This window comes from Felis catus, chromosome B2, assembly GCF_018350175.1.
Source record: "Felis catus isolate Fca126 chromosome B2, F.catus_Fca126_mat1.0, whole genome shotgun sequence".
Lineage (NCBI taxonomy): Eukaryota > Metazoa > Chordata > Mammalia > Carnivora > Felidae > Felis > Felis catus.
In genome coordinates, this window is record NC_058372.1 from 143,803,716 (window position 1) to 143,825,400 (window position 21,685).

General features: G+C 44.9%; 1 protein-coding gene across 3 annotated transcripts in view; it reads right to left on the minus strand.

Moving 5' to 3' along the window:
• Nucleotides 1-3,744: 3,744 nt before the first annotated feature.
• Nucleotides 3,745-21,685, minus strand: part of SLC22A2 (solute carrier family 22 member 2) — a 31,922-nt gene continuing 13,981 nt past the window's right edge. The window contains exons 5-11 of one of the 3 annotated variants that reach the window (XM_003986694.6): nt 20,686-20,800; nt 18,745-18,851; nt 17,196-17,410; nt 16,206-16,314; nt 15,559-15,671; nt 12,173-12,272; nt 3,745-4,725 (exon numbers count right to left, since the gene is read on the minus strand). In XM_003986694.6, the coding sequence (XP_003986743.3) occupies nt 4,659-4,725; nt 12,173-12,272; nt 15,559-15,671; nt 16,206-16,314; nt 17,196-17,410; nt 18,745-18,851; nt 20,686-20,800 (826 nt within the window). In that variant the 3' untranslated portion in view covers nt 3,745-4,658. Of the gene's footprint in view, nt 4,726-8,502; nt 8,743-12,172; nt 12,273-13,693; nt 13,840-15,558; nt 15,672-16,205; nt 16,315-17,195; nt 17,411-18,744; nt 18,852-20,685; nt 20,801-21,685 lie in introns of those variants that run through there. The other 2 variants (XM_045058323.1, XM_045058325.1) reach the window with 2 other exon arrangements.

Genomic DNA, 21,685 nt, shown 5'->3' on the forward strand with positions numbered 1-21,685 from the left:
TCCCACCAACAATGCAAAAGAGATCCTCTTTCTCCGCATCCTCGCCAACATCTGTTGTTGCCTGAGTTGTTAATGTTGCCATTCTGACAGGTATGAGGTGGTATCTTATTGTGGTTTTGATTTGTATTTCCCTGATGGTGAGTGATATAGAGCATTTTTTCATGTGTCAGTTGGCGATCTGGATGTCTTCTTTGGAGAAGTGTCTATTCACGGTTTTTGCCCACTTCTTCACTGGATTATTTGTTTTTTGGATGTTGAGTTTGATAAGTTCTTTATACATTTTGGATACTACCCCTTTATCTGATATGTCGTTTGCAAATATCTTCTCCCATTCCATCAGTTGCCTTTTAGTTTTGCTGATTGTTTCCTTCTCTGTGCAGAAGGTTTTTATTTTGATGAGGTCCCAAGGGTTGACTTTTATTTTTGTTACCTTTGCCTCTGGAGACATGTTGAATAAGAAGTTGCTGTGGCCAAGATCAAAGAGGTTTTTGCCTGATTTCTCCTCGAGGATTTTGATGGCTTCCTGTCTTACATCTAGGTCTTTCGTCCATTTTGAGTCTATTTTTGTGTATGGTGTAAGGAAGTGGTTCAGGTTCATTCTTCTGCATGTCGCTGTCCAGTTTTCCCAGCACCATTTTCTGAAGAGACTGTCTTTATTCCATTGGATATTCTTTCCTGCTTTGTCAAAGATTCGTTGGCCATACGTTTGTCCATTTCTGGGTTCTCTATTCTGTTCTGTTGATCTGAGTGTCTGCTTTTGTGCCATAATTAACCATTTTAATGTTACTTCTGTGAATAACTATTTGTATTCTTAGACCATTATTTTTTCTCTTTTACTGTCTTTTCCATATTGGACTTTTAAAAAGTAGGCTTCACATCCAGTGTGGAGCCCAACGTGGGGCTTGAACTCACAACCCTGAGATCAAGACCTGAGTTGAGATCAAGACTCAGACGTTTAACTGACTAAGCCACTCAGGTCCCCCTCTTATCAATTTTTAGTAGCTTTTTATTTCTTTTCAGTATTAGCCCTTTGGAAATTTTATATACATTGCAAATATTTCCCCCGGATCTGTCCCTCATGTAGTGAAATTTTTTTGGTGTATGTGTGTGTGTGTGTGTGTGTGTGTGTACACATGTGCATGTGCATGTGTGTGTATGTGTGTTACACAGCTAGCCTCAACTAGTTTAGTCTTGTTTTGCATAGTCACATTGATTAATCTTTCATTTTATGTCTCTTAGATTTTATTCTTGCCTAAGTAGCCTTCCTTATTTCAAATTATGGAAAAACTCCTTTATATCTTCTCTAATGTTTCTGGTCTGCAAACTACTGGAAAGAATACCAAGTTTTTCAGCTGGCACATTATATCTGGAATCTTGGATTAGAGCACCCGTCTCCACAAATTGGACCTGATCCAACACTGTTTCATCTTCTTGGGCCTAGCATCATTACAATTCATTCCTAAATTAATCCCTAGATTTCTGCTGATATGTTACAAAATCTTGAAATTCTTTTCATGTGTAAGCTCTTTCCCAGACAAATTTCTTACTTTTCCCTTGAGACATACTGTAATCTACTCTAGGCATATCTGGGTACAACATGAGGAAGTAGGGGGTGTTGTCTTAGGAGTCCTATCATCCCCTTTTAAGGTAAGATGAGGTCATGAAAAGTCTTCAAGCAAGGGAAAGTATGTTGTTTTTGTTTTTGTTTTCCAAAAAGGGAGAAAGGGGATGCTTCTTTTGGCCAAGGAGGTTCAGAGGTTTTGGGGGTTACAGATATTCAGATTCATTTGAATCTATAACTATAACTATAAGTGGTTATAGTTTCCATCTTATTTCTCAGGAGTCAACTCTTTCCCACCCATTCTGTAATTTATATTTAAGAGGCATGGCTAGTCTGTGAATTCAATCTAGGATGTAACTCTTAACCCACAGGCTCAAATTTTGAGTTTGCTTGTCCGTGGTATCAGCCTTGCCTCTACAAAACTCAAGAATGTCTTTTAGGGCCATTATAAGGAGCTCCCAATTTCTCTGACAATGCCTCAACTTCATATTTGAAAGCCTAAGGTTCTTATTTTCTTTTTGTAATTTCTCCAGTGGAGTCAGAATCAATCAACTCTACTCCAGAAATTCTGTGGTTATAGCTTCCACTGCAGTGATCAAATTCAACAGTCCCTTGACCTCCCAAAGTCTTGTTTTAAATAGGTACTTCATTTCAGGTAGTTGCAGCTTAAGTTTAAGGAACTGTTTTGCAACTGTCATAAGTAGATACTATCAGTATCCCACTTTTTTCTGACAACAGTGCCATCAATGCATTTAATCCCAAACATATCATTTAACAAATTGCAGATTTTCCTATCTGGGCATCTATGTCCTGAGTGTGGTCTACTCATGGTCCCAAGTAGAATATTAATTTGTGTTTAATCAGCAAAACAGAAACCGCTGCAGGTATTTCAAAGAGAAGGAATTTAATACAGGCACTCGTTTACAAAATTGTTGAACAAACGGGAGAAAGGTATGCTAGAGAGAGAAAAGGGTGTTGACGTAAGACCAGCAAACAGTGATTGCTTCTGGCTGGGGCCTGAGATCCTGTTCTTGCTGGAAGTCAGTGAGGCACTTCTGCTGCTGCTGCTGCTGCTGTTGCCGTTAAAACTGCACCTGTGCCATCGAGAAGTGACGAAGAGCCTCATTCCTTTGGTTGAGGTCGCCAGCAGCTCTTACTGCAGCTGCCCAAGATTCCTTCATGGTACAGGGGAAAATGGCTTCTCTCTTGCTCTTATCTTCCTATCTGGCCAATGCTACCCATTGGGAGAGGCTTATAAGAAGCCAGGTGGCACAGGGCCAGGAACATGTCATGTGTTAGTGTCAACTCTTGATGTGACAGAGGAGAATTTAGAAGGACACGTGTGTGCTCTTTCTCAGGACAATACTGGGAGATGTGCTTCTTCAAAACGAGGGAGAAAACCAAGGATGAGGAAGACTTCGGATCTAGCAGACAGAGGTACACAAAACAGAGGCACTGGACATGCTCAGGAGGTGGGGAAAGGAGAGCCCAGGGCAACAGCTGTGCAGTAGGGCTCAATGGCAGCCAGACTCACTGGACCAGGAGAACTGAAGGTTCCAGGTGGGAAGGCTCTCTGGAAAAAGGAGCTGTGTTTGAAAGCACTGATATATTTATAGTTTTATCAAAGAGTTGGGGGGGGGGGAGGAAATTAATGGTGAATATATAGAAAACAGCAACAAAAACCAAGGCTCAACAGGAACAAAATGCTGTGAAAAGAGTGGAAGAGTGATCATAGTACCCTATGTGGCTCAGCTGTTAGTAATAGTTACACAGCCCAAATTAGGCAGATGTTAACTATTTATTGAATAAAAATGTGATAACACAGAGTTTGAAGAGAAAAACTGTGTGTTGGATTGAGGACAGAGATGAAGAGAGCTAAATCTTCATATTTTATACCAGAAAGTCAATAGGTAATGTAATATTTATTTAAAAAAATTTTTTGTTTTTATTTTATTTTTGAGAGAGTGAGAGAGCGAGAGAGAGCAGGGGAGGGGCAGAGAGAGAAAGGGAGACACAGAATCCGAAGCAGCCTCCAGGTTCTGAGCTGTTAGCACAGAGCCCAATGCAGGGCTCAAACTCATGAACCACAAGATCATGACCTGAGCAGAAGTCAGATGCTTAACTGACTGAGCCACCCAGGCACCCCAGTAATGTAATATTTAAAGTTAAAAAGGCAAGACATATCAATATAAAGCAGGTTATTTAGATATATAAATATAAATCACAAGAGAAAGAAACAGCTGAAATAGTTGAAAATTATTCTGGAGGCATTGGTAGAGGTGGAATGGGGCAAGGAACTTTTGTTTTCATTATAGGTCTTGAAGTATTTAGCTTCTAAATATTAATTTACTATATGATCGTGGTAAAATATTAATATAATTTTTTTAAACCACAAATTTAGAGACATTTTTATCAGGGTGAGACATTACCACATCGGTTTAATAGGCCAAATTCAACACTGCTCCCTATCAAACTCTTCTCCAGATTTTTTTGTGGAAAGCACACGTTTGTATTCAACTCGTCTAAATGGAGCAGACTTACTGATTACTCATGTTGTATTTCTGATTCTTTATTTTAGTTTCTTTTAAAAATCTAACCCAGATAATAATGTATTTTAAAATTTTGTCACCCATGTCACTTGAAAGGCCAATTTAAATTTCTTGGCATACATTCTGGACAACTTGATATTACTTTACATGTGTCATTTCTTTAAGAAAATAGGCTCTCTGCTCTACTTAATAGTTTTTCAGATCTTCTCTGTTCTGTTTCCCTGGCCCACGATTCTCCTATGTGTTTTGGTTTGATATCATTGTGGAGAAAAGAATAAAATACAATAAGATAAAGACAATTCCCAGCACACCAATAGCGTTGTCCTAGGAATGCTGGGAATGGAGTGAGCTGGTGGGGCTTGGTAGGGTTTTGTCCCCTGAGTAGATTTTAATAAGTTGAACAACAAACTCTATTTGGCTATAGATTTAGGTTTGTAGGGTTCAAAAGGAGGTAAGGTTGAATTATATGGACGTTGTGGTGGATGGAGAAATCTCTGGTCTGGACTTGTATCATCACAGCAAGGCCATAGCAAGAGTGGTCTCTCTTCTTAGTTTAGCGGATTGTCTACTTTCTTGACTTGGAGGTAAATCATCTTTTCTTTATTTTTTCTTGGTCTGCAGTAATAAAGAAAATGGAGAGGAGATCAAGAAATAATAAGGAAGCTATAAACCAAAATAAAGTGGGTAGTAAATGAATGGGACAAAAAATTGATGTAAGTTTTGTCCAGGATTAGTTTTGCAGTGTGTTCTGAGTGGTGATTCCTGAAAAGAAAATTGACAGGGCTTGGTGAACAACTAATGTGGTGGGGTGGTTCCAAAACTGCTCTTCTGGGACTGGCCTATGTTCCTTATTTTAGGTGTTCACTTTTCTATGTAATGGAGGATGTGGGTGATGACTTATTTAATCTTATATTGGTAAAAAATGATTACTGCAAAATCTAGACAGCTGTCATTTCTTGCAAATACAATTTTAGAAACTTTTTACCAAAGCTCATTTATTTTTCAACAGTTGCACAAGTGAAAAATCAACTAGACATTTGTTCAAATTGCACATTTTCTCAGTCATCTTATCTTCATGAATACCAGGATGTTGCTGACACTCATTGTAGAGATGCTGGTTTCTTCGTTCTGCTGCTCCCAGACATGCCCTTTGATAGTAAGGCTGAGATCTGCAGTGGGGCGACCCCTGGGTCCCCCAGCTCCTTGCGGAATTTGCCCTGCTCGGGGATGCCTAGTCTTGCCTCAGCTTCTGGGCCAGTCTGAGACAGGGAGGGTAGCAGAAGCTCACCCGAATCCCCTGGCAGTGCTGGAGTTCTCTCAGACCCCAGGCGTTGGGGCCCAAGGAAGTCAGCTGCACTCCCGGGGTCTCTGTGCCAACAACAGTAATGGCAAAAGCAGCGGCAGCAACAACAGAAACAACAGCACCATCAGGAGCAGGAGCACCAGCAACAACAACAGCAACACTAGCAACAGTGGCAACAACAGCAGCGACAACAGTGACAACGGCAACAACAGGAACAACAGCAACAGCAAAAGCAACAGCAGCAACAATAGCAACAGCAGCAATAGGAACCACCACGGTAGCAATAGGAACCACAGCAGCAGTAATAGCAACAACGGCAACGACAGGAAGCACAGCAGCAACAACAGCAGCCATGACAGCAGCATCAGCAGCAGCCGTGGCAACGACAGGAACGACAGTGGCAACGATGGCAGCAATGATAGTAACAATGGCAGCAACGGCAACAGTAGGAGCAACAACAATAATAGGAGCCACAGCAGCAACGATAGTAACAACAGCAACAACAGCAGCAAGAGTAACTATGGCAACAGCAGTAATAATAATGGCAAGGACAGCAGGAACAGCAGCAACAACAGTAACAATGGCAACAACAGGAAGCACAGCAGCAACAATAGTAACAACAACAAGGACAAGAACTGCAGCAGCAACAACAGTAACAGTAGTAACAATGGCAACAACAGCAGCCCTGACAGCAGCATCAGTAGTAGCAGTGGCAACAACAGGAACCACAGCAGCAATAATAGTAACAACAGCAACAACCGCAGCGGCAACAATGGTGGCCACAACAATAATAGGAACCACAGCGACAACAATAGTAGCCGCAGGAACCACTGCAGCAACAGTAATAATGGCAACAGCAGCAGCGATGATAGTAACAATGGCAACAACAGGAACCACAGCAGCAACAATATTGACAGCAACGGCAACAACAACAATCATAGTAACAATGGCAACAACAGCAGCAGCAACAGTAGTAACAACAACAATAACAGGAACCACAGCAGCACCAACAGCAACAGTGCTAATAATGGCAACAATAGCAGCATTGACAGCAGCATCAATAGTAACAGCGGCAACAACAGGAACCACAGCAGCAACAATGTTAACAACAATGGCAGCAATAACAGTAACAATGACAGCAATTGCAGCAGCAGCAGTAGTAACAACAACAATAACAGGAACCACAGCAGCAACAATAGTAACAACAACAGGAACCACAGCAGCAACAATAGTAACAATGAAAACCTCAGCATCAGCAATATAAACAACAGCAACAACAGCAGCAAGAGTAACCACGGCAGCAGCAACAGTAACAATGGCAAGAACAGCAACAACAGCAGCAATGACAGTAACAGTGGCAACAACAGGAACCACAGCAGCAATAATAGTAACAACAGCAACAACCACAGCGGCAATAATGGTGGCCACAACAATAATAGGAACCACAGCGACAACAATAGTAGCCGCAGGAACCACTGCAGCAACAGTAATAATGGCAACAGCAGCAGCGATGATAGTAACAATGGCAACAACAGGAACCACAGCAGCAACAATATTGACAGCAACGGCAACAACAACAATCATAGTAACAATGGCAACAACAGCAGCAGCAACAGTAGTAACAACAACAATAACAGGAACCACAGCAGCACCAACAGCAACAGTAGTAACAATGGCAACGACAGCCGTGACAGCAGCATCAGTAGTAGCAGTGGCAACGACAAGAACAACGGCAGCAACAATATTAACAGCAACAGCAACAACAAGAGCAATAATGGTAACAACAGCAACAACAGCAGCAGCAAGAGTAACTATGGCAACAGCAGTAGTAATAATGGCAAGAACAGCAAGAACGGCAGCAACGATAGTAACAATGGCAATGACCACAGAAGCAACAATAGTAGCAACAACAATAGGAACCACAGTGACAACAGCAGCAACAGGAACCACAGCAGCACCAACAGCAACAGTGCTAATAATGGCAACAATAGCAGCACTGACAGCAGCATCAATAGTAACAGCGGCAACAACAGGAACCACAGCAGCAACAATGTTAACAACAATGGCAGCAATAACAGTAACAATGACAGCAACCGCAGCAGCAGCAGTAGTAACAACAACAAGAACAGGAACCACAGCAGCAGCAATAGTAACAATGAAAACCTCAGCATCAGCAATATAAACAACAGCAACAACAGCAGCAAGAGTAACCACGGCAGCGGCAACAGTAACAATGGCAAGAACAGCAACAACAGCAGCAGTGACAGTAACAGTGGCAACAACAGGAACCACAGCAACAACAGCGGCAGCAACGATACTAACAACAACAATAGGAACCACAGCAGCAACAATAGTAACGAGAACAGCAACCACAGCGGCAGCAACAGTAACCACAGCAACAAGAGCCACAACAGTAACCATAGCAACAACAACAGCAACGGCAGTGACAACGGCAACAAAGACAACAACAGCAGCAGCAACAGCAGCCACAAGAGTAACCATGGCAACAACAACCGCAACAACGGTGACCACGGCAACAGCAGCAGGTACAGCAGCGGCGGCGGCACAGCTATGCCGACTGACTGGTGAGGAGCCCCAGCTCGCTCTGGACCCTCACTGCATTCTTCCGCTTGTGAGCCCGGCTGGCTGGGACCTGGGTGCCAGGACTAGCCTGGCTTTGTCACTTACTGGCCTCATGGACGAATCCTTCCATCTGTCTTGCCTTCATTTTTTTCAGTTGTCCAATGGGGCTAATAATAATAATAATAATAATACCTGTTCCGTAGGGTTGGTGCCAGGATTAAATGAGGCAACACACGGGAAGGGCTTGGAAAGTACTAGCTAAAAGCTCTGAGTAAACGTTAGCCACTGTTACCCAATTTTACAGGAAAGGAAACAAGGGTCAGGGATGAAACAAGGTGTACGTTAGGAAATCCCTGGGGCCGTCTTTGTAACCAGGATGGGCTCAGGGCCCTCGGGAGCCCAGTGACTCGATGGGGGTGGAGGGAGTCCCGCCCTACCCTGTTTGTGCGCCTCTCCTGCAGGGTCTGGGACACCGGACCTGGGTCAGCTCTCCTGACGGAGGCAGCCTGCCTGCCCCCCAGGGCCAGCGTGGGGTGCCCCTACTCCCGGCCATCTACGCGTCCTGTGGGCTGCCCCTGCTTGTCTTTCCCCACAGGGGGGCCCTTTGCCCAGCCCTGCCTCGGCGTCCACGTCCTCACTCCCTTGTGCAGCCCTCAAGCCTCACACAGGTCTGCCTTCCTTCTTCGAAAGGTGAGCCGGAGGATGTAATACAGACAGCAGAAAAGCGCAAACCTTCGCAGATGTATCTGTGGGTCACGGGAAGAGAAGGCGCGTAAAGCCACAGCAGGAACGATCTCCTCGATCCCCCTTTAGCCTGACGAACCAGCCTGACGAAGACGAAAGCCTCCTGCGAGGGGACGTGGATGTGAACGTCCCTGGGCTGAACTTCCCTGTCTCAACACCGTTCCGAATAGATTTTAAAATTTGATCCCCAGTCAGTGATCTAGGTACATATTTACCTATTTTATAGAAGAGCCATGAAAACTTCTGTGAACAATATCGGTGGTTATTGGGCATCCACAAAGGGCCCGCCTCTTTACAAGCATGTATCTAGTCACAAAAATCCAATGAGTAGAAACTGCTGTCCCCATTTACAGATGAAGACACTGAGGCTTAGAAGAGTTAAGGCCACACGATAGCAAATGTCAAGACCTCGCCTATCAGACTCCACAGCCCCTGTCCTCCCCCACCACATATCCTTCCCACCTCTGGAGCTGGCTGGGAGAGCCTGGAGAAACCACAGTCGGAGATGCTCTAGAAGGAACTCAGCATGGGTCCCACAGCTATTTGGCGGGGAACCCGCTCTGTGTGTGTGCCAGGCACCGTGCTAAGCTCTAGGGCTGTGGCAGTCAATGGGGCACCATCTGTCTTCAAGACGACAGACGTCTTCAAGGGGACAGTCGTGTGCATGAGAAGCTTCCCTGAGACGGGGGTACAGAGGGGACAGTTGGTCTAGATCACGGACCTCGACTCAAATGTCTGCAGGTACCGGGCAGAAGATACAAATGTAGCAGGCACAAGACAGTCGGGCCTGGTGGCACCGCGGCCTACACCAGCGGCCGTGCCCTTCAAAATGCCGAGCGGTCTCTCAGCTCCGACGGATCATCGACAAGAGGAAATGCCTGCTCTGTGTTACCAAATCCTCTGCATTTGTTTTCTTTAACAGATCCTGGGAATCCACTTTATGTGGACTTTCCCACTTAAAAAATACCCACGTGGGCCAAGCAAAGCGCTCGAGACCCTAGTGTCGTGTTGGCAGCCAGTGTGTGACGTCTGCTGAATTCAAGGGCCTCTTCTAATGCTGGCCTTCAAGCTCGGGGAAAGCCGAGTACTGAACGTGTTAAAAGGGAACATCGTGGAGAATGGGTAAAATTCTGTTGAGTCCTCGGCATCAGCGGGCCAAAACTGTACTACAAATAAAATGCGTAAGAACATCTAAGCACACTGCACAAACAAACCTGTGGGGAACGTGTCCTATGTTTATCTTTATCAGATTTTCTTGTTTATTTTTTTAAGTTTATTTATTTTTCTTGAGAGAGATAGAGAGCGAGTAGGGGAGGGGCAGAGAGAGAGAGAGAGAGAGAGAGGGAGGCAGAAGCCCAAGCAGGCTCCGTGCTGTCGGCACAGAACCCGATGTGGGGGCTTGAACTCACGAACCATGAGATCGTGACCTGAGCCAAAATCAAGAGTCAGATGCTTAACCAACGGAGCCACCCAGGCGCCCCTCTTTATTAGATTTTCTTAAGTTTACTTTTTGAATAGGTTCATATGGTTCAAAATTCAGAATGTACAAAAAGGTATGCGTTGAAAATCCCTCCCGGGGCTCCTGGGTGGCTCAGTTGGTTAAGTGCTCAATTCTTGATTTCAGCTCAGGTCATGATCTCGTGGTTCATGAGTTCGAGCCCCCTGTCAGGCTGTGTTGACCGTGTGGAGCCTGCTTGGGATTCTCTCTCTCCCCTCTCTGTTCCTACCCTCTGCTCTCTCTCTCTCTCTCTCTCTCTCTCTCTCTCTCTCTCTCAGAATGGGTACATACAAACTTAAAAAAAAAAAAAGAAAATCTCTCCCACCTACGTTCTCCGCCCACTAATTCCACAGATGGCCAATGTTACAGCTTTTCCATCTTCTTTCGGAGATACAGTAAATACACATATATATGTATATGTATATAGATATTTAACACGGATATGTATTTATTCATTCTTTTTTTAAAATGTGTATTTATTTTTGAAAGAGAGAGAGAGAGACAGAGCATGAGAGGGGGAGAGGCAGAGAGAGAGGGAGACACAGAATCCGGTTCCGGGTGCTGAGCTGTCAGCACAGAGCCCGACGTGGGACTCGAACGCATGAACCGTGAGATCATGACCTGAGCCCACGTCGGACACTTAACCGACTGAGCCACCTGGGCGCCCCTATTTGTTCATTCTTTTTACAGAAATGGTAGAATATTTACTTTCTATATTTCCCTTTTTAAAATTAATAATATATCTGAGAGAACTTTCCTTATCAGTGCATGTAAAGCTGCCTCATTCTTTTTATTTTTTTATTAAAAAAATTTTTTTAATCCTTATTTATTTTTGAGAGAGAGAGAGAAAGAGAAGCAGAGCTCCAGCGGGGGTGGAACGGAGAGAGAGGGAGACACAGAATCCGAAGCAGGCTCCAGGCTCCGAGCCATCAGCCCAGAGCCTGACGCGGGGCTTGAACTCACAGACTGCGAGATCATGACCTGGCTGAAGTCAGACACCTAAACGACTGAGCCATCCAGGTGCCCCTGCCTCGTTCTTTTTAATGGCTGCAGAGTATTTTATCGAATGACCTACCATAATTTATATAATCAGTGGGCATTTAGGCTGTTTCCAATCTTTTCTCACATAAAACACGGTCTTAAATAGCAATCCTGTGCCCCCGTAATCTTGTACATATATGCTCCTAGAAGGGTGGAAATTTCCGGGTAAAAAGAAATGCACATTTTTGATACTATGGCCACCACAGAGAGTTCAGGTTTCTAGTCCCACCGACAACACAGGGCGCCGTTTCCCCACGGTCCTTCCCAACACGATAGTTAACGAGCAGTTTCATCTTCGACAACCTCAGCTGTGAGTCGTGTGGGGTTCCTTTATACCCGTCTTACTATGGGAGATCTGAGCATATTTTCATACCTTTAAGAGCTGTTTTTCTTTTCTTTTCCCTGAACTACCTATTCAAGTCCTTAGCCCATTCTTTTTTCCTTTTGGGTCGTTCCTCTAATGGATTTGTCAGAGCCCTTTATATAGTGGGAAAACCAGCCCCTTGTCGAGGAGTGAATATTTTCTCCACATTTGTTATTATTATTTTTTAGACGATGTTGGTTTTTCAATGCAGAATTCTTCATTCAGAAAGGCACATTTACCGATCTTCTTTTCAAAGGGATCTGGATTTTTTGCCCTACTTACACAGACCTTCCCCATTCTGAAAGTATCAGGGTATCTCCTAGCGTGTGTTCATTATTTTACTGTTTCTTTGTGTTTTGTTTTGTTTTGCTTTGCTTTGTTTTGTTTTTACTCTTCAGTCTTTGATTTCGTGTGACTCAATCTCAACGTACGGCCTGAGCTACAAATTCAACCTCCTCTTTTTTTTTCCACCTGGCCTCAGAACTGGCCCAGACACGCACGCACAGAGGAATTTCAGCTCCTTCCTTACCTCTGCATGTTCTCGGCTTCATCTATAGTCTCAGGCAAAGCCTTCCCTTTGGTCTCCGGAAGCAGCAACACCAGTACCCCAGCAACCAAGCCAATCACAGCTGAAGGTCAAACAGATGCAAATCACATTAAGAACTAAAATGCTCAGGTTGGTTGTGTTTGCCGTTGGCCTGGAGCCTGACGTGGGGCTCGATCCCACGAACCGTGAGATCATGACCTGAGCTGAAATCAAGAGTCAGATGCTCAACCAACTAAACTCCTCAGGGGCCCCAAACATTCAAATTTTATAATTAGAACTCCACTAATTTCTTCAAAAAAACGTTTGTGTGTGATTTTCTATAGTTACGGGTTTCTTTGCTCTCTCTGACTGTCCTATAAATATTTTGCTGATTCCAAACTCCGTTGGATTGCAATTCCTTATAGGGAGATGAAATACTTAACATTTTGAGTCAAGGTTATTCTAGGCTAGAGAACATTGCCACGATATTAAGATACATGGGAGTTAGAAAATAACTCTGAAAAAAAAATCAACTCTGAGGAAAGGAAGAACATAACCCTGCCAACATAAAGCACTTAGCAATGAAAATGAGTCAGAAACTTGGACCACTGTGAGCAAACAGAGGTAATGAATCATGTATTACTGCATCGCAGTATGAAAAAGTATAGCCAGGCCTATGCTTTTAGTTTTAATTCGGGGGGTTGATTGAGTCTTTTTGTTGCTCCTTTTTCCCTTGTCTCCAGCTCTAATTTTTTGCACACACTAGGGGGTAATCGTAAACATTAGGGTGTTTATGCTTCCTTAAATCCCTGCTAACATTTTGGGATTCTAAGGTCACATTTTATGCTTTGCTACGGTAGAATGCAGGAAGTAGGTGGGGGTTCTTCGCTGCTTTGGAGTTTCAAAAGAAGGGCACACTGGACTCCGTTTTGATATCTTTACAAAATGGCAGGAGTAGAGGCCACCACGGTTCAGGAAGCCGGCTGAAGCTCCGGGTCTCTGGGCTCCACTTCGGAGCCTCCACTCACTGGTCTCAGAGCCCTGGGAAATTCTGTTCTGAACCTCAGCCATGAAGTGAGGTGACATCTCCACATCACATGCTTGTTGTGTGACTCAAGTGGCTTCCTGCCTGTTAAGTGGCCGTGCCCGCCACAGCGTATGAACGAGGTATCTCTCCCCTCGGAGTCTCACCAAACCACCAACGATTCACTTGGTTGTAACTCGTGCAAACAATAAACATATTCCGCAGGCTTTGATCCTCTGAAGTAAGTGAATTATGTAGAGAATATAATAGATGGCTCAAATTGTCATCCCTTTAGCATTTTATATTTGCAAAGATAGGCCTAATGAACCAGATTATTGCTTTTTTTTTTTTTAAGTTTTTAATTTATTTTTGAGAGGGGGGAATGAGAGAGAGAGGGAGTGAGAGAAAAATCCCAAGCAGGCTCTAAACTGCCAGCACAGAGCCCGGTGTGGGGATTGAACTCACAAACCATGAGCTCATGACCTGAGCTGAAATCAAGAGTTGTGTGCTTAACCGACTGAGCCACCCAGGTGCCCCTGAACCGGGTTATTTCTTAAATCAGTTTTTTTTTTTTTTCCAGTGCTCTTCCAGTTGGGGTTTTCCCAGCTTTGGATGTGTTGATTTTCAGGCTTCTGGAGAACTGCTTCTGGCGATTTCAAGACCACAGTTGGCCCACCATTAATGTGTGCAAAAGAAACGCAAAGGAATAAAAATGTCAAAGTGTTAGTTTCGCTTCCCAATAAAAATGGGAGTTGTCTTCGAATTTACTTGAAACGGTGAAATGCAGCTAAAATCCTTTATCTTTTCAAGGGGAAGGTGAATCCTGAGGGAGGGTTAACAGAGGCTCCTCTAGGTCTGGACCTTACGTTGCTCTGGTAAATGAAGTCTCTGTTCTTGACCCACAAATGTCTCGCTGACCCATGATCACTCACTGCCCACCTAAGGGAGGGGCCGAGATTGAGGCGGTTCCACCTTCCTCCCTGGAAGGAAGGAGTCCACAGGGGCTTGTGGGACTCCTCCAAGTTGGAAAGTAGGCTCCGTGCGGATCCCTCAACCGGTGTGGGGAGAGGAAGGCGCCTGGGCCATGTAGGCCCCATAGGTAAGTGGTACCAGCCATTCTGTGGCCAAATCATGCTTATCTCAGGGTAAAGAGCTCGTGTTCTAGCAACTTTGGCCATCTTGCTGTTATTACATTGCAACATAGAAGACTTCTTTGGGTCTATTCCGAGGGGGAGTTCTATTGGCGGCGTGGAGCATTTGCTGGCAGATGCACAGCAGTGGAAAACCCCCCTCTCCCCTTCCCGAATCCCTTGAGAAGAGGAAGGAGTGGAGATGTTTGTGTGCAACAATGCGCAGCATTAGGGGAAAAGCCATTTGGGTGTTCGTCCAATGTGCAGAGGGTCTTGTCCTCCCTCCCTCCAGTTAAGTGAGTGTTGGAGGCCCATGGGGGAAAATGTTACATTTTTTGTCAGATTAAAAGTGGTTCCCAATGGATCTAAAAGAAGATGAAAATGAGTGCATTGAGGCCTCCTGGCTAACGTGAGAAGGTGAATGCTGTGTGCGTGAATCTGGACACCTCTCTGCGTGGTGCCCAGGAGAGGGTCGGTCTCACAGTCCCCAGCTGCGGGGAAGGGCAATGGCCATGAGTGAACGGAAGTGCCCAGGATTCCCAGAGCCCTTTGATAGCCTGAAGACCTTCAACACTGGCCTCTGTGTGCGAATTGCTGATAATTAGATTTGTCTCTGTCACTTTCCAGGCTGCAGGCTGGTTGGGGAGGGGAGGGCTCAGCACTGGTGCATTCCTTCAGTGTTGGAAGGAAGCACTGAGCCAATCCTCCTTAACTCTAACTGCCCAAGGAATCCGAGGAAGGGGTGCCCGACACCAGCACACGTGTACTGTTAAGCCAACGCATTTCCTTAATGGCGGTCTTTGTTTCCCCTGGATTTTGAAAACGCTCGTTGCAAAACCATAACTGCCTTTCTTTGAAGTAATGTAGCGAAGAGTTGTGTATCTTCTCACGTCTGGCCATAGAGGAGGCAGAGTGAGCTCTTTGACAAAGAGACCCAAGGAGGGGTGGAAATCGGTGAGGAGAGTTAGGGGTTTTCTTCAGGCAAATGTCTTTCCATCTTACTCCCTCTTGAACTTTGTACCACAAAGGCCGTGAGTCCTAGTGGGCTCCCATGCCTGGGTCTTAGTAGCTACTAATAGTATTACCAATACCAGTCTTACTAACGCTAAGAGTAGTTCTAATTACTAGCTGTATTTAGTAGTTGCTGGTAGGCATGATACCTATTTTGAGATAGAAAAATGGCGGATGCTAGGAAAATAGGGTTTCATTCAAAGACATGTCTGAGGATCTCTTACCAAAAACCAGCAGTGGGAGCTCATGCCAGACGTTGGTGAGCCGGTAGACCAGGAACGGTGTGATAATGCCACCGATGTCGCACATGGAGGAGCAGACAAGGACACCGAGATTCCTGAAATGCAGGAAACGGATTGAACTTTTAGCTTCTCGCCGGATGGTAGTTATCCCCCACCGCCTCCACATAAATACTTCCCTACATCACTAAAATGTCTGTGAACTGGAAAAAAACCAAAAGGTTCACATTATTTTCAACACACACAAATGGTGTGACACACAGTTCCATCCCTATTCTGTTGTGTTTATTTCATGTTAGCTTTTTTGAAGATTTTTAATGGGGGGGGTGATTTTACTCTTATCACCTGTCTTCTCTACGCTGTTCTGTGGTCCTGTGTGTGCTGTTTCTGACCACGCTCTCCCAGGGCCATTTGGTCATTGCTCTCTTGCAGTCAATACGCTGTATTTCACCCTAGCCGTAAGTGTGAGATGTGGCCTCGTTACTGCCTTCACATGTTCTAATCTTCTCTTACCCGTGTTTTGGAAAGGAAGGCGTCCTCTGAAAAGGTGTCCTCCACTGGCACTTGTGGTAGTTCTAGCCAACAACCAAATGTCCCGACCACCCTCTTCACGTTGAGGAAAGCGTGCTAACCTGATGAATGTGGGGTACAGTTCCGCGTTGACCAGGCAAACCATTTCGTAAGCCATCGTAATCCCCATCCTACCCAAGCACGCGACTGTAACTCTTAGCCACCGCAGATCTGAGGGGAGAACACACACCAGTTACACACACAGCACTGGGTAATGGTCTCCAAACCCTGGTCTGCAAACAGTGCTCCAGAGACATGCAAAGGGAAAGTCCACATTCCAGAATGGATTGAGAACACAAAATGCTTCTTCTACAGCCTCCAAGTCTTGAGCAAGATTCCCCACATCTGTTAGTTTTAACTTGGACACAGTTCTAACAGTCTCTTTAGACCCCGGCATTAATGATGACAGAATTATACCAGTTTTCAAAGCTGGGCCAACTCTAGTCTATAGAGGTCACCCACAAGGAACAGTAAAATATGGGAATATTTTAAGTAATTGCTAATAACTGAAGGATGCAAACAAAGCTCCTAGTTGCTAAGAGGGTTCTATCGTATAGGTTCTTACTCTCCTTCGTTGAGAACGCATTTTAAAAAGAAGGAAAGGAACTGAATAAGTGTTCATTTGTTGCATTTACCTAAACTTCCTTATTTGTTCTGCAGAATGATGCAGGGAGGCCAAGGGAGTTGTCTGGATAGTGTGTGGGAAACACTAAAATAAGACTTTAACCCTGGGCCTGCTCTACCCCTGCAAAGCCCATGCTTTCTTTTCTGGGCCAGGCCAATGGTCTGTAGCATGAGCCCCCTTAGCCTTTCTTATTCTAGTACATTAGAGAACAATCAGGTGTGATTGTATTATGTCAGGCAACCTTTGGGTACAATTGTTCTTAAAGACAGGGTGGCTATATGGTTTGCTCAGGGAGGTCCCAGATACTGTGTTCACTCTTTCCAAATTGATTTGGATGACAAATTACATAGTCCTACTCTCAGAGGGCTATGACCTCCCTCTTCTCAGGGCCTTAGAAGACAAGACCCCAGCTTGGCCTGACACTTACCATCAGGGATAAAAACCGAGGCTAGGCAGGCTACCCCTGCCACCATATTTGATGCAGCCCATGGATAGCGGCGACCTAAACGGTCAATGGTGAGGATGATGAGGAGGGCAGCTGGAAACTCCACCAGGGCAGAGTAGAAGAAATCCAAGTAGAAATTGCTCCCTGCAAGGCCCATGTGCATGATGAGGCCCTGGTAGAGAACAGAGCTCGTGAACCTGAGCAGAGAGGAGAGCTCAGGTCAAGCCAAGCACCAAAAGCAAATCATCGAGAAGGAGCAGCTTCTGGAAATGAGAGTGGTTTGTGGGTCACCTTTCTTGGTCATCTTAGTGCTATTCCCTCTCTTCCACTGCTTTTGCATCATCTGACCCACTGTGGTGGCTGGTTGTGAGCCCAGAACCAGGAAAGCAGAAGAAAGTAAGATTACATTCCCTGGCCAAACTGAAAGGCAAGAAGAAATTTCTTTCTAGAGTGATTTATTTGGTAAAACTGTATCCGTTTATTAGTGGCTGTTAATTATTATCTCTTTGTGGTTTTCTGATGGAATCGGGATCAAAAGGCTTGGCTACTTAATTCAAATTTTAGGAGACCAGAGACCCAAATGGGTACCAAATTCCCAAATGGGTACGGCCTCACTTCTTGAGGATTTCTCTTCTGACACCATCCAGAGAGCATTGTGACGATGTTTTTTTTGCTTTGTTTTGTCGACTGAAAGTGTTTGTTATCTGTAATGGAAACTAGGAAGACCCCTGGCAAGAGCCACAATTATTCAGAAAAGGAAAGAAGGCTAACGAAGCCACATTTCACTGCTTCGTGTTACGCGCGGTACTGTAAAGGATGCCAGATTAATTCCTGGTGAGCCTTGCTTCTGCCAGTGGTTACAAATCTCCGTTTGGCCGGTGTCAGTCCAATGCACACTGAAAGGAAAGTTCACTGGACTAAGGAAGGCTTGGTGCAGGGTGAGGGCTCAGAGCTCCAGGAGAAGCCTGCAGACAGTGAAAACAATCACGCTTCAGCCACGGATTGTGGAGTTGGTGGATTACTCTCTGTGGCTTGTTCTCATTCGTAAGTTTATTTTTTTCTCCAATAGACAAGAAAAGGAAAAGACCCTTCCCTTGCTAGCCCCGTATAATAAGGAGAGATCTACACTCATCATAAATATAGAACCAGGAGTTGTCCATTTTGGCTAAATACCGGAATCATCTGGAGAATGTTAAAATATCGGTGCCTTGGACCTTCCCTCAACCAATTAAATCAGTATTTTCAGGGGGGCAGTGTGGGGAGTCTCGGCTTGGTATTTTATAACCTCCTTTGGCAATGCCAAAGTCGAGAATGTGCTTATCTATGCTTTGGGACTGTAAGCCGATTTCAACATCTGCCCCCCCCAAAATGATATCAGGAAAACCTGCAATAAGTGAGTCCCCTCACCATCCACGGTCAATACCGATACTGGAACTAGGCTATGTAACGGTGCTCTTGGTCCCTCCCTTAATGTGGATGATGGGGATTTAAAAAAATGTGGAGAGGTTTTGAAGTGAAAAACATTCCTTACCAGTTGTACATCAGGATCAAAGTGTGTTTCCTGATCTGAGGGGTTCTGACCAAATCAAGAAATGAAGGATTCAGCTTCTCGTCAGCTTCCTCATCAGGTCTGAGGCTCTAGGAATAGAAATCGTAGGAACAGCTTTGTGTGGTTAAAGACAGTGTCCCTGTATGTATGGAAACCAATTTGACAATAAATTTCATATGTCAAAAAAAAAAAAAAAAAAAGCCAGGGGAACAAAGGCATTGTCAGAACTGCAAGTCAAAAAAAAAAAAAAAAAAAAAAAAGACAGTGTCCCTGTGTAGTACAGGGAATCACAACAGTAGGTGACACTTGCTGGGGGGTCATAGTGAGCCTTTCATATGTACTAGCTCGGCTAATCTGGACTATCCTGGAAGTTAGTGTCCACCTTTTTTCACCCCTTTCACAGAAGAGGAAGCTGGGATTTGGGGGAGTTGGGTAACTCATGTGCCTCTGTCAAGGGGCCCTTGGAGGTAAAGCACAGGGGGGCAGGAGGAGGCCTGGCTCAGCGGCCCTGTGGGCTGAGGGCACGGGGCGCCCTCCCTGCAGGACCGGCTGGGACCCCGCAGTCAGGAAGCTCTGCTCTGGGACCCTTGCACTGGGAGCAGCTCTTTATCGCCTAGAGCTTGTTAGAATGAAAGACCTGGGCCCCCATGCAGACAGACTGAATCGGAATCTGCATTTCCACAGGGTCCCAGGTGCACCCTGTGCACAAGTATTAACGCTCCAGAAGCTCTGCTCTAGAAGAAAATAGTAGGTGGTGGAGTTGAGACCCAATCTCCAGGGTTCAGGAAGCAGAATGTTCCCAAAAACCACTCCTTCCGGAAGCAACACTGGACGGCTGCTAAAAGCCCGAGGACAAGAGGAAGAACCTCCAGCGGACTTACCGCTCTTCCGTGAACCTGAACTTTGGCCAGAGTAACTCACATGCTTTAATCCCTGACCAATTTCTGAAATGGCCTAAAACTTAATCAGTGCTTGGCTGGTCATCAGCGGAAAAGACTGTCTACCCAACCACCAGAAACCAGAGAAGAAGTGAAAAAAAAAAAAAGGGCTCTCAGGGGCGCCCGGGTGACTCAATCAGTTAAGCGTCTGACTCTTGATTTTGGCTGAGGTCACGGTCTCATAGTTCATGAGTTTGAGCCCCATGACAGGTTCTGTGAGACAGCACGGAACCTGCTTGTGATTCTCTCTCTCCCTCTCTCTCTGCCCCTCCCTCACACACTCTCAAAATAATACATAAAGAAACTTAAAAAAAAAAAAAAGCCTCTGAGTCCCCAAATGCTCAAGTCTAAAGTCATATAAATCGCAAATGCTTACAGGGAACCTATCTTAGATCCTCACACAGAGATGAATTACTCTTATTTTGACAGAGTTTTCCAATCAGCTTGATTTTCTCTGTTCTGTCCCACCAGGTAGAAAGGCTTAAGTTAAAGGTGATGAGGTCTCCTAGAGGCAAAACACGAAATGCAGAGAAAATGGGCACCCCAGCCACTTGTTTTGTTTTGCTTTGTTTTCCAGAAGGCAGGAGAGAGCTCACGATGTTTTGGGACATTTTCTATCCAAAATGTTTAAAATTCTAAGAAATTATTTGTGTTTGAAGACTCTTGCCTCTGTGAGCCCCTCCCCCCTCCCCGATCTGGTAAGGAAGACATTGGGTAGTTGGGTACAAGTGGCCCACACAGCCTTGGGTGGCACATGATAGAAACTCCTCATTTGCCTTTCAGTGATTTTCAGTTTCCTTTTCCTTTTATGCTTTGGATCTATTTAGAATCCAATATATTACTGGGGACCATGAATCCGAGTACAACGGAAACATCCTGTTGCACATGGTGGGCCCCTTCTATGACTCCCCATTGAGAACACACGGCTTTACCAGATTCTCCTTCATCACCGTTCCATCATTTGATAGTTCAGCCGCTGGCTCACCTGAAGGGAGGTTGGCAGAGGTTTTCCATTTTTCTTTGCGATGTGCTTAATGATCCTCATGGCTTTAGCATTTTTGTTCTGGGAGATCAGCCACCTTGGAGACTCAGGGATGCACCTAGGGAATAGCATAAGTGTTATCAGAGCTGTTCAGTGGGGGATGGGTGGAGGTCTTACTGAACCTTCTTCCCGCAGTGGTCACAGTCAAGTGTCTGCAAGTGAGGTTGGGGTGGATCTACAAAGGAAATAAAACTGTGCAGGGGCGGCACAGCAAAGGAAATCGACAAAAACAGAAAGCAGCCTACTGAATGGGAGAAAGCATTTGCAAATCATGTGCCAGGTTAAGAGGTTCATACCCCAAATATATAAAGAACTCATACAACTCAGTAGCAAAAAACCAAAAAATCTGATTTGGAAAATGGGCAGAGGGTCCTAATAGACATTTTTCCGGAGAAGACATACAAATGGCCAACAGGTACATGAAGAGATGCTCAACATCACTAATCACCAGGGAAATAGAAATCAAAACCACGAGGGGATATCACTTCACATCTGTGAGGATGGCTAGTCTCAAAAAGACAAGCAATAAACACTGACAAGGGTGTGCACTCCTGTGTTTACTTCAGCAAGTCATGGAAACACCCTAAGTGCCCGGGGATGGATGAATGAATGGCTGAAGAAGATGTGGTGTATATTACACAATGAAATAGTATTCAGCCATAAATCAGAATGAAGTCTTGCCATCTGACAACATGGGTGGGCCTAGAGGGTATTACGCTAAGTGAAATAAGTCAGAGAAAGACAAACACCACATGATCTCACTTATGTGTAGAATCCAAAACAAACAAACAGACCGAGCTCATAGATACAGAGCACAGATGGGTGGTTGCTGGCGGAGGAAGTGGACAACATGGGGGCAGGGGGTCAGAAGGCACAAACTTCCAGTTACAAAACAATTAGAAGCCCCGAGAATGCGACGTATGGTGCAGTGACTACGGTTAAT